This window comes from Antrostomus carolinensis, unplaced genomic scaffold (assembly GCF_000700745.2).
Source record: "Antrostomus carolinensis isolate BGI_N321 unplaced genomic scaffold, ASM70074v2 scaffold18520, whole genome shotgun sequence".
Taxonomy (NCBI): Eukaryota; Metazoa; Chordata; class Aves; order Caprimulgiformes; family Caprimulgidae; genus Antrostomus; species Antrostomus carolinensis.
In genome coordinates this window covers 70,346-82,739 of record NW_010290785.1, presented here as the reverse complement: position 1 = coordinate 82,739, position 12,394 = coordinate 70,346, and the positions used below count along the sequence as shown (strand labels likewise).

The 12,394-nt window shown below is 37.2% G+C and overlaps 1 protein-coding gene across 1 annotated transcript in view; it reads right to left on the bottom strand.

The window, feature by feature from the left end:
- LOC104530022 (myosin-binding protein C, cardiac-type) overlaps nt 1-12,394 on the bottom strand; it is a 62,996-nt gene that overhangs the window by 34,164 nt on the left and 16,438 nt on the right. The window contains 8 exon segments of the mRNA XM_029086625.1: nt 1,672-1,777; nt 2,399-2,523; nt 2,963-2,965; nt 3,200-3,332; nt 4,420-4,586; nt 5,297-5,320; nt 9,661-9,663; nt 10,385-10,441. Of these exon segments, the coding sequence (XP_028942458.1) occupies nt 1,672-1,777; nt 2,399-2,523; nt 2,963-2,965; nt 3,200-3,332; nt 4,420-4,586; nt 5,297-5,320; nt 9,661-9,663; nt 10,385-10,441 (618 nt within the window).

Genomic DNA, 12,394 nt, shown 5'->3' with positions numbered 1-12,394 from the left:
CAAAACTATTTATTTTTTTACATCTTTTTCTTCAAGAATTATATTATTTTCAAGACCATCTGAAGTTCAGAAATAACTGTTCCATAGTACTGTGTAATAACAACGTGAGTCCTTTCCAAGTGATCGAGAGAACATTCTTTCCTGATTACTATGAAGAGACCCACATAATGAATTCTCCAAGCACTCATCTGATGGCCGTGCCTAAGAGGCTGTAAGCCTTATTTCTGTCTTGTGCAAGTCACGTAATTGCTTTTGTTCATGTGCTTGTGATTTCATATCCCAGGTTTAAAGGGTGTGAGAGCTATAACAGATATCCTGAGTTAGTACCTGTTACTTGGCTGAAACTGTTGAGCATTTCCCTAATGAGCCATAAAACTGGAACCCTTTCTCCATACTGTGTTTCATGTTTTCCCTGGACACTCCTCTCCATTGTCCAAAGTGCTCCCTTTGTTGCCAGAGAGCATTGACTGAGTCTCACATAGTGAAACCAGTAAAATACAGCGTCAGTGTCTCACCGCTCAGTTTTCTGTTGCTGTGATTTGAAGAGTTTCTCTGACCACCTGCTGTATTTCAGGCTGAGACAGCTGCGGGTTTGCCCTTGTCACACCGAATGCCCATCCCACAGACACCAGCTCCGCAAGATGTATGGGAGTTGTTCAAAGGCACAGGATCAAAGTGTGGCAACTGCACTGTGCTCTGACAGGGACAGATCGGGTTATCCTCATCTCTTGTGACCTGGCATCTGTAAGCAGTTCCTGAACAATAGCATGTGTGTGCCTGTGCATGTGGCTTTAATAGTGTAATACATACGCTCTACTAGCTCTTGGGCTCTATTTAAATTCTCAGTTCCTTCCTTTGGGAGAGCAGATGAGTGGTTGGCACTTTCCAGGAATGTAATGGGCATTGTGGGAACAGTTGATAACCATGTGCCTGAAGCTGTTAACAAGCACAAGAGAATTTCATCTGGTAGAGAAATGAAGTGAGAACAGTGTGAGTAAGACCTGGTATGTGAGCGCTGCCTGCTGTGCCTGCCCAAGCAGCGTGAGCCTTCCAGCTTCCACTCAGCTGGAATGCCCAACAAAATGGACTCTATGATCTAAATGTTTGTCATCTGAATCCTGCTCACTGCATATGCATAATGGCCAGCTTTGCAAGATCACCACAACAGGTATGTTAAAACAAATCAATGACCTTTCCTCTCTGTCTCAAGAAACACTTAACTTTTTACCTAAGAAAAAGATACTTAAAAAAAAAAAACCAACCCCAAAACAACTCACTGCAGCTGAGAAGACCAGAAGATTCTTTGAAGTATAGCAAACTCATCAAAATACAAATCTGATTAGTCTGCTCAATAGTTAGATAGTACTGTCAAGTATTTAGGAAACTTTAAAGCTAACAGCTCAGTACAGTCAGTAGCATCCTATAAATACTGAACAAGAAATTCTAGAGACACTATAAAATGTCTATGCTTAGGGTTTTTTTTCTACCATATTCTAGCTTCTCAGAATATGATTGTGAATGTTTGGCATATAGGAGGAGGATCAATCTTTTCCTGAAAAAATTACATAGAATGCCTTCTTCCTTTTTATGCCACAGCTCTTGTCCACAAACACTGGTTCTAGAACATCCTATGGAGGGATACGGTTTCATGTTGTTTTTTCATTTCCTTACCATTTCACTGTAGCTCCTTCCTCTGAGACTTCACACTCAAACTCCACTCTCTCTCCAACCATCACCATCTGGTCCTCCAGTGGGTGAGTGATCAGGATTGGAGGTTCTGGAAATGAAGACACTTTTATTAAAACAGTATTCTGAAAGACTGAAGACCACAGGTAGATTTCACCACTCTGCACTCCCTGGGAAGAACCCCTGGCCAAATACCTGGTGGTGCTCTCTGTGTTGGAACTTAAAATTGACTATGCTGGATCACATTATCAACATTATCAAATGACTTTTTGTTTTTTGCTTCATGAGACAATACAAACACAGGATTCATCAGTTTTCATGTATATTCTGAAACTGGAGGCATTAGTTTTCTGTACTACTTGATCTGCTTGTAGAGCTTGAAGCTTGTGTTTATCCTGAGCTGAATCAACCTTTTAAAGTAAGTTCCTAGCGCTATTGTTGGGAAGACATAAATCACTTTCCAAATGAGAATCAATGGTAATTACTACTGTGGTGTCTTCCTGTGCTTTTTTAGTCACAACCATAGGGAAAATTTTCCTTCATTTAACTGTAAGAAAAATATCTAGTTCAACAGATGTCAGAATTTGTTCATATGTTTGAGAATCTCAAACCTTGCCTACAAGATTTAACTAATCTGAGAGTAGAGAAGGTGATAGAAATTCAATTGCTAAATGTTAGGGGAGATCTCTTTCCTTTTGCTACCATTGCTCACCTTTTACAAATAATTCTGTGAAGCTCTTCTCCTCCCCTACCACACATTCATATGCTGCATCATCAGCCAGAGAGCAGTGGTTTATGGTCAATATTCTCTTATTCCCAACAGCCTCAAAAATATATCTGAAAAGAGAATCTAAATTTAATTATCAGAGAGCAACTCTTTTTGACACAGTCACTGTCTTCCCTTTCCTGGCAGGGAAAAAGGTTCCTACTTCTTTTCTGGCATCAGTGGCAAGGTTTGTTAAGTGTCAAGCCCTATATCCCTTTCCTGGTGCAGTGGACAGCAGTAGTTTGAAGAAGAAGCGTAGGAAATTATGGAGAAATCTTCATGCAAGTGTGAGACATAGAAACTCCTGTGAATGGTACTGGACTCCTTTCTAACACCTAGCCATACAACAAACCTGACTACTATTAAAAATCCTTTGTCATGGCTTCAGCACAAAATCACTGGAAGTTGGTTTTACAAACGAGCTACAGTGAAGTATATCTCGTATCATGAGAAAGTAATTTTGCACCCTGGATATTCACATAAAGATCAGAATATAATCTGAGGACTTACTTGCTGAGGAGGTAGGTGTAAGCATCCAGTTCCACGTGTAGACATATAGAGCAGAGGGAAGAAAAAGAGAAAAGTAATGAGAACAGCAAACTAACCCTGAGCCAAAGCACTATGTAGATTCTTCCTCAGTTCCTGTTTCTCCCCATTATATTCCTTTTGTTCTAAGAAAAGCTAGTTTTTCCACTTAGTCCAAGCTGTAGCTCATTCCTTTTTGGATTTCTCATATTTCTCGTTTACCTGCCGCTCACTTGGATCTCCTGTCCATTCTTCAGCCATTTCACGTCAGCATCTGGGTCAGCAACTTCAACCACTAGTTTAATCTTTTGCCCTTTGTCCACTTGGTAAGCTGGATCCAGTTTCTTGAGGAATGCTAGGATGAAGAATGATTTTAAAAAAAATAAAAGAAAATACTATCTTAATCATTTTTATACTTTTTTTTTTTTTTTTTTTTACATTCTCTGTTAGGAAAGAAAATCTTTATTCCCTTTCCTGTTGTTTACCATCGATCTTAAAACTTCCCCACTTTCTGGATCCTTGTTTGCATTTTTCACCATTTCTGTCTGTTTTTCATCCTGTTTTCTGTTTTTCCTTAACATAGAATGAAAAGCATGTGATATAAACTCAAATAAGCAAAGCAGAATATTCTAAATCAGATGTGAATATTACTTCACTGTGAGGGTTTCTTACTTCACTGTGAGTTTCTTCACTGTGAGGGTGGTCAGACACTGGAACAGGTTGCCCAGAGAAGCTGTGGCTGCTCCTCCCTGGAAGTGTTGAAGGCCAGGTTGGATGAGGCTTTGAGCAACCTGGTCTAGTGGAAGGTGTCCCTGCTGATGGCAGGGGGTTTGGAACTGGATGAGCTTTAAGGTCCCTTCCAATCCAAACCATTCTATGAGTCTATGATTCAGTGCATCTTAAGTAGAGTTACAGCTGTGTCTGCCCGTCTAGGGAAATGATACTGATCTCAGTACTCATGAATGGCAGTTTGCCTTCTCTGTTTCAGGCTTTTATAACAAAATTAGTTAAAATTAGGTAATTAATACTTCACAAGACTAGAAAAGGCTCAAGTATTCCAAATGTATCATCCCAATGGCAATTAAGTTCTTTAAATGTATCACTGATGCCTGACATACTGACCAGTTTTGTGGGTTTGGAAGTGGGGAGTGGTGTTATTTTATTTTCAGGGACAGATAAGGGGCAGAACAGAAGGAAATACTAAAATTGAGCAGGTTCAGAATATCCAGAGTTTCAGAGCAAGGTAGCTCAGAGTTTGGGGTGTAGCTTTAATCTTTGGTAATCAGCGTTTCACATATACAGATTTTGTAACAACTGGAATAGGAGACTCCTATTTCTCACGCTGTTGTAACTGGCTGCTATCCAGCTGATGTTAGTAGTTGAAGAACTCCCAAAGAGGAAGATACGAACACATATATTTGGAATAAATACCGCTCACCAACCTGTGCTTTTTTTCTCTTCCTTCTTTATGCGTTTGAGGCGTTTCAGCATCCCACGCAAATCTGTGATACCATACTGAAAAGCAATTTTCTCGTATTCAGAAGGAGGAGCTTTCCTCAGGATTTCCCAGACATCAACATCAGATTGTGATTCAGATTTTGCTTCACCTCTGCAGAAAGGGATTAGAGTATCTGAATGCCACTATTCAGAGGATTTAAAAACAGCCATAGGCTTGGCAAGCTATATATTGGCTCGATAAAAAATATATCCAAGTCTAACTTTTTGCTATATTATTACCTAAAATAATGAAATAAAACTGGTAACTAGTTTTACTTGTATTTATATATACAGTAACTAAAATTCAGTCACTGAAGGGTTTACTTTCTAATAGCCAAAACAAATAAATATTACCTTCCCTTTAGCATTGGGTAATGGAAACACAAGGAGACTTATTTTCCTGTCATGGTCATACACAAAACATGTGGCAAAGCAAGGAACTGAACTGATATCCTGAGAATGCCTTAGAAACAGAGCAGTTGGTTTATATTAATAAGAAACAAGTCCTTATTTACTCAGAACATTTTTTCTCTTCACTAAAATAAATCACAGATTATTAAAATATTTATCGTCTATTGTAAAGGCAATTGTTGGCTATAGTAATCTATAAAAAGATAAAGACACAGAGGGGTGAGTAATAGCAAACAACAATATTTTTAATGGACTAATTTTATAATTTAATGAAGAACTAGTGATTATGGAAAAATTAATATTGGTTTAGCAAAACCAAGTGAAAATTTGGTTGTCTGACTTTGGGAAAGGCATTCTTTTTCTGTCATTGTATTTTTTAGTTAAAAGAATAAGAAATTGGTGTAATCTTACCGATTTACCGAGCGCAAGAAGCTGCTGTACTCCAGAATGATGTAAAGAGTCGTTTGGAAAAATATGCAGCATCCCCATGGGCAAAGAAAGAGGGCATTGTGTTAATACAGAGAACCAGGGATGTCACCTTCACCTTTAGCAGAACATGCCTGTGCTCCAGTAGCAGGGAGGTGAAGGAACTCATGCACAAGCCTGAAATAGACTTAAGAAAAATGCTGTTCCCTATTGAAATTGAACTCATTCTCACACTTTGTACAGTTCCACTCTGTAATTTATATTTTAAGTGTAAGCCTTATTCCTAATTATGGCTGATCATCTAACAGGGAAACAAGCTGCTTTACTTTGCTCTGTTGTCATGGAATTGTTGCCTGGCATATTTTACATTTTGGTAAACAGAGAAGGGATGAAAGAAGTAACTTTTTCTTAAAAATTTCTTTAGGAAAATGATCTTCCTTTGGCTGTTGTTTCTGATATCACCAGGACCAAGCAGATTCCAGTGCAGCAGAACACACCCTTATAATGAAGCCATGTTCAGTAGTAAACCCCAACAAACAGACAAGTTATGCAGCAGGTAATGCAGAGAAAAGCAGAGGATTATTTGGTATACTTCCATTTTTTTCAGAAAAAGAACAGTCCTATTAGTCTGTGAGAAATATTACTACTTAAAAAGCATGACTGTCTAGACCAGTGTAGACAGCAGGTATAACCAAACATTGCTGGTACTCCTTTTATTGCCCAAAAAGTCTTTATTGTAACTAGATTTCTATGGTTATTTAAATTCTGTGGTCCAGGCTTGGGATTTCCAGCACCCTTGTAGCTCTTGAATGGAAGGGAAGCAAGGGAAGAGGATTTCAGCTCACTGAGTTTGAGCTGAAATATGGCATGCAATCTCTTATATCTTTGGAGTGGTTTAGCACTCACTAAACACTAAGCCCTCACTAGCACTCATTAGATTGATGGGTGTATCTGAAGTCTGGACTCCTTGCGATAAGTGCAGCCTGCTGAGCATTTGCTTTGTTGTAACGGTGCATCGACATCACCCACAAAATTAATCAGGATTCCTCTTCTCTAAACATGTATCATTTAGTTTGAGGGCAGCTGCCAGTGGTTTGTAGTTTTGCCTAGCAGAAGGCAAGACAATTGAACTGGTTTTCCAAATAGACCAAGATTTTTTTTTTAAGGTAAGTACTTACTGGGCTAGTTGCCCTGATCATATCAATCAGCAACTTTAAAATATCTCTAAATACATATAAATTGGAATACCTACATAAGTATATAAAACTAGGAATATATCTTTCTGATATGTGCTGAATTCTTTGTACTAGTACAATTAATGTTCTGTGGCATGAAGTGTATCTCAGAAGGAAATATAAAATCATAGGAAATAAGAAAGACTTAACAGGTTCAAATGTCATTATTCTCCCTCAGACATTATATGAATATTGGTGATCTCTCTGTCTATCTGCCTATTTATATGTTCATCTGCATACACCTCTTTGCCTGGAAATTTGCAGGTAGGGTTATTCATGGAGTTTTTAAAAGTATTTGGTGTGAGTTATTTTTAAATACATCATGCAAAAGATCTTCCAATTTGGAAGCAGTTCCACAGTCTAGTATATCTCACTGTTGAGACTTCCTTAATTTTTGCTTTAGCTTTTCTGTAACTTAGTGTCATCCCATGGTTATATCTGGCAATACTGTTTCAGTGCACGCAAGGTGAAATACAAGAAATTTGACCATAAACAAGAGTATGTTCTCTTCCTTGTAAATACTAATATTTTCTAATTACAAGGACAGGCTTGTAAGTTGCATGTAAAATGGTACTAAAAGCTAAAGGTTGTAATTTGTGTAGTATTTAACTGAGTTGCAAAAAAGAAAATAAATATCTCTGCTTCTGAGCAAAGGTTTCTCCATCCCAGTACTACTTTTCACCATTTTGTATTTGTTAAAACATTCTCTTTGATCTCAGAAAGACACAGATTTTCCACAGTGAGGCTGTACTCTTCCACTACCAACAGGAGCTGAGCAGTGCAGCAAAAGCAAGAGAGCACTTGGACTCCTGAAGCTTCTCCCACCCTTACGTTATTGTCCCTGATGTTGGGGATCCTTATTCAGAGCGATCACCTCATAGGTTAACTATGCACTTGGGGGCATTAAGATGCAGCTTAGTGAACCTTCTGTAAATGGAATATGCAGCTGATATGTTTTAAACATATGTGGAGGGGTTAAAAATAGTTTTGTACATCCCAGAGATGGTTCCTTCCTATCCCATTACTGTCAACTGATTGGACCCTGTCAGCTGTCACCTCCTTCAAGGTCTCTGCTCACTCTCCCATTTAATAGCTCTGTGACAGCTGTTCCCTTCCTCTTCCCAATGACCTCTCCTTGGCCCATGACATCTGTATGTCAACACCAGTTAATTAAATTACAGCAATAGGAGATATAGTATTAAATGAAGCTCTCTTTATTATAGTGGGAATGTTCATTACCTCTGGATTGAGGGGCACTTGTGAATTAGGTGGGACAAAGCAGAAGTGGTAAAAGAACCTTCAATTTTATTTGAATCTGCGTAGCTCTTGACAGTTCCTCAACACGAGGTCCCTTTTTCTATTCTATTTTAATGAAGATTACTTTCATTCCATGATGAGTTTTTATGTCTGTCCATTCTCATTAATATAGGAGTGGTCTTCAGCCTGTGGTGTGCAAAGCCTGAAGGATCCACAACTTACTTCTAAAGTGTCTGTAAAAAACAACTAGGAGCAGTGAATTTATCACTATGCTTGAGTTCGCTGAACAGAGATTTGTAAGTCAGGAGAGGTCAAAACCACTGATAAAATGCAGTGACATTTAGAAGCTTGTTTTAAATTCATTATATTTCTAGTCTAACAAATAATGAATAGTTAAATCCACAGATTGAACATTTCTGGAAATACTGGAGACTTTCACTACTTTGTAGAGTTCCGTCACTACTCAAAACTAATTATAAAAGCAGAAGGGAAAGACTCTAGGAGAGAGGTTCATCTTAGCACTTCACTCCAGCTGGCATCACTTCATGATATTATGCAAATATTTTCATGTTGGCCTCCATTTATTTGAAATTTGTAAGGAGAGATCAACAACTCTTTTTTTTTTTTTTTTTTTACATGACAATTTCTATAGAAATTAGAATGTGTGTACAACTACTTTATTTGAGCTCTCTAACCTGTACAGTTTTGATTGCTGCCATAATTCAGAAAGCATATTTTCCCTACCTTAGAGTTACAAAAAAATTCTAATGCCCTTTTTGTTTCAGACTTCTCTGAGCTTCATGATGAAAGAAGAAACTTTTATATCATGTTAGCTGTAGGAAGTTTGATAGGTGTGCTTTCTATCTCGTCTAGCTGCCCCGCTTGAATGTTCTGGTTGTAGTGTTACTGCAAAGCCAGAATTCACCCCTGGTTGGATATGTTGCATATTGCATAATACAGGACTTTGTGCACCTGTGTGACCTTGTTTGCTCCACTGAAATTTGGGTGAGTTAACCTGAGTGAAACATGAGGCCATTGTGGCTTTATTGCCTTCCGTAACCAAGCTGCTTCAGATGTCTATGTGATTCTGTGCTCTTTGTGAAGATGAAACACACTTTATAAATAGTGATACCAACACCTGAGCAGAGGCAACACAGATTCACAACATTCACCCCAGAGGTTCATTGTGAAAACTTAAACTGAGTACATTTAGATTTGCAAAACATAAGTCTAGTGGCAAATGTTTACAGTAACTTCAGGAGCTGAAAACACAGAGTCAGTGGCCAGGGGCCATAAACAGAAAGGAGCATGCTTGGAGTAATGGGATGATAATGAGCAATGGAAACTTTACTTGGGATAATAAGAAATGTTTTGTAACAGAGAAGCCTGTACACTTATGGAATAAATTAATTCAGTAATACATTCACTTGACATGTTTAAGGAGGGATGGAACAAAACTTCAGGGCGTATTTGATAGGCATCAGCGGGCATCTTATGCAAATGATTTTTCTGATTTTAATTTCTATGGCAATAGGAATTTAAAGCAGCAGATTATTGAGAAAATCTGGAAATTCAAGGACAATTTAAAATTGTTTATAAAAAAGTGATGGTGAAAAACAAAGGATATTCAGAGAAATACATTGATTTGTAGTGAATGGTCCATCCTTAACTTCTACAAATTGTTTAAAAGCATTTCTGTCTCAGAAATCGATGGCTTATACTTTTATTTCGTGCTATCTATTTTTTGTCATGCTCTACATGTAAGAAAGATAAAGATGCATGCATTATTTCAAACCAAATTGTTCTTATATTCAGTGGGACCCATGCATTTATAATAAAATCAGATTGAAATCTTACTCTCTGTTGGCAACAGTGGAATCCAAAATGTCCAGATTAGGATGGTGGTAGAAAGCAAAAAACAAATAGATAGGTTATGAAAACAGATGAGGCAAGGAAGGATGAGATTGGGAGAGGAAATTCCATCCAAAAAGTGAAAGTAAAAGCAAGAAATAAGAATTAGAATTGTAAGAGTAAAAAATACTTGTGCAGTATTTATACAACATAGAATATCTTTATATATATATGATAAACAGCTATATAATATATAGTTGTATAGTATAATAGTAACATTTAGATATCTAATAAAAAAAACTTGTCTCCCAGCTTTTTGATATAAAGTATTGTGAAAATTTAGGACAGAAATTTCTTATTAAGCCAGCATTATAGACAGGTATTGTAAATTGTTGTGTTTGGTCAGGGTTTGGGGTTTTTTTTCTGTTTTTTTTTTTTGTTCTGTGTTTGTGGATTTTTTTGTTTTTAATGAAAAGTTCTGGTGGAAGCATGTAATTACTCTAGTCCCAGCTTTTTCTATCTTGTCCCCCTCCAGAAATGCAGCAAATCCTGAGCATTTGAGGAAGTTGCCATAATTACCTGTCATCCTTTTTTCCTGTAAGACCTGCTTTAGGAAAACTACAAGGATTCTGAATTCATGAAACTTCCACTTACAGTGTCTTAGTGTTTTCAGAATTGATCAACAGAAGCCAGTTACTTTCTTTCTCTAAGTCTATGGATTTTTACTCACCTCTTTTTCAGTAGGGCACTAAAATTAAACTCTCCACCTTCTTCATGTCCCTCGGTACTGTATAGTAACAGAAAAACCACAATCAGTTGCAGAAGGAAATGGAAATAGCATCATTATGTAGATGTTGTGTTTTTGTAGGGGAGTAATAGATGGGTTTAGAATGACTTAGAATGTGCACTGACATGGAAAGTGACTTAATTAGGCTCTTTGTCCATATTGGTCTTCATATAGGTTTAAGAAATGTGTTTAATGAACTTGTATTTTTTCTGCACTGATTATGGATAAAGTTGTACAGGGTATTAATTTGGTGGTCATATTGATTTGGAATGTATTAATTATCATACAGATGTCACAGAAGCTTTCCTTGAGAATCACCAGTGCTTTTAGAAAGCTGTTCTTTCAGGAATGTGGATATTGTTTACAGTGTGGGGAGTATTTAACCAGCATTTTTGTGGGACTTTTTACAATCTAAAATCACATTATTTTTTTCTACTATTATCCCAGCTGTAGTTGTTTCTTAAGACTCCTTGTGACTCCAGAACTCATTATAATGAAAAAATGTCACATCATTGGTGCTTGGGAGAGTTAAAGAAGGAATTCTGTGATCTGACTTTGGTTCTGAGATGAGATTCAATATGCAGTTCTTCAGCAAGCATCGTGGCAAGCAACGTTACGATGAATTGATTTGTGAGAACAAGAGCAATAAGCAGGAGTTATTTTGATGTGTAATTCTGTTGCATATGGTGCACTCGGAACACACGGTGTTATTTTTAGTGTTCTGAATCAAATGTGTTTGAGCTGTGCTTCTGAACATTTGAAGTACAGATCTACTCTGAAAACTTAGCATAAAGTCACTAAAGTAACTTCTTTGAGTTTAATTCCTCAAAAATCACTTCAGAGATTTGACATAAAAGAATTGAGAGTTGGATTTCATAACTATTGATTATTCCACTTGGCAAAAAAAAAGGTCTTTTTTGCATTTAGACGGGGTTTAAAAAGTCAAGATGGATTTTGTTCATCTCAGTCAGTCCCCCATCATCCATGTTTAGGTGCTCCTTGACATCTCTGTTGACTTGAGTATAAGAATCTGGTGATGCCATGTTACAGCATTCAGATTCTTCCAGCAGCAACACCTTATATTTAATTATTGTTCTATACACAGAAATTATTTTTTTCAGTTGTGCTGGTGGTAGTGGTAGCCCGTAATGCCATCTTTGTCAATAGACAGTGCCAGTTGCTTCAGAGAAAATCGGGCTGTCTGTAGAAACGTAAACCAGAATGTCAGGAAAACTCAATATTACAGGAACAAGTATTTTAAAAAGTAAGAAAACTGCATCAATGGAGAAATGATGGACATTTTAATAGTACTTTTAATAAAACAGAAGAGCAAGAAGTGCTAAACTTCTTGTGCTGCTTGACAATGCAAAGTTAGTGAGAATAATAATTTTGAATCAGTGTAATTTTGAATATTAAGAAAGTACCTTTTTTCCTTTGGTGATTACTTTCAAGATAGTGCAGTACTGGAAAGGATAATTTTCTTGATATAATGTCAAACAGAAAAGTGTATTTTTGGCCACTTTGTTCCCTACTTTCAGAACATTTTCAATGTTTTCAGGCATAAAATGTACATAAAAATCACTAATATAATCCCAGATTTGAAAAGGGCTTCTTGTGATGAAATATTCAAGAAATCAGAATCTACAGCTGGAAAAATAACTAGTCAACTTATTGCTTCCCAGGCGGTACTTAAATAAGATTTTCAGTAAACCCAGCAATCAACGTTTAGCTTTTTTGAAGAATAAGACCCCAGTAATTACTTTAACGTGCACAGACTTCAGTGATCTCATTTAGGTTCCTGCTCTGGCAGGGGGATTGGACTGGATGATCTTTCGAGGTCCCTTCCAATCCCTGACATTCTGTGATTCTGTGGTTCTGTGATAATCTCAGAGTTCCTATTGGCATTATGGTAGAAGACATTGGGACCAAAAGGGTTAGAGTGGGAAATTTTAT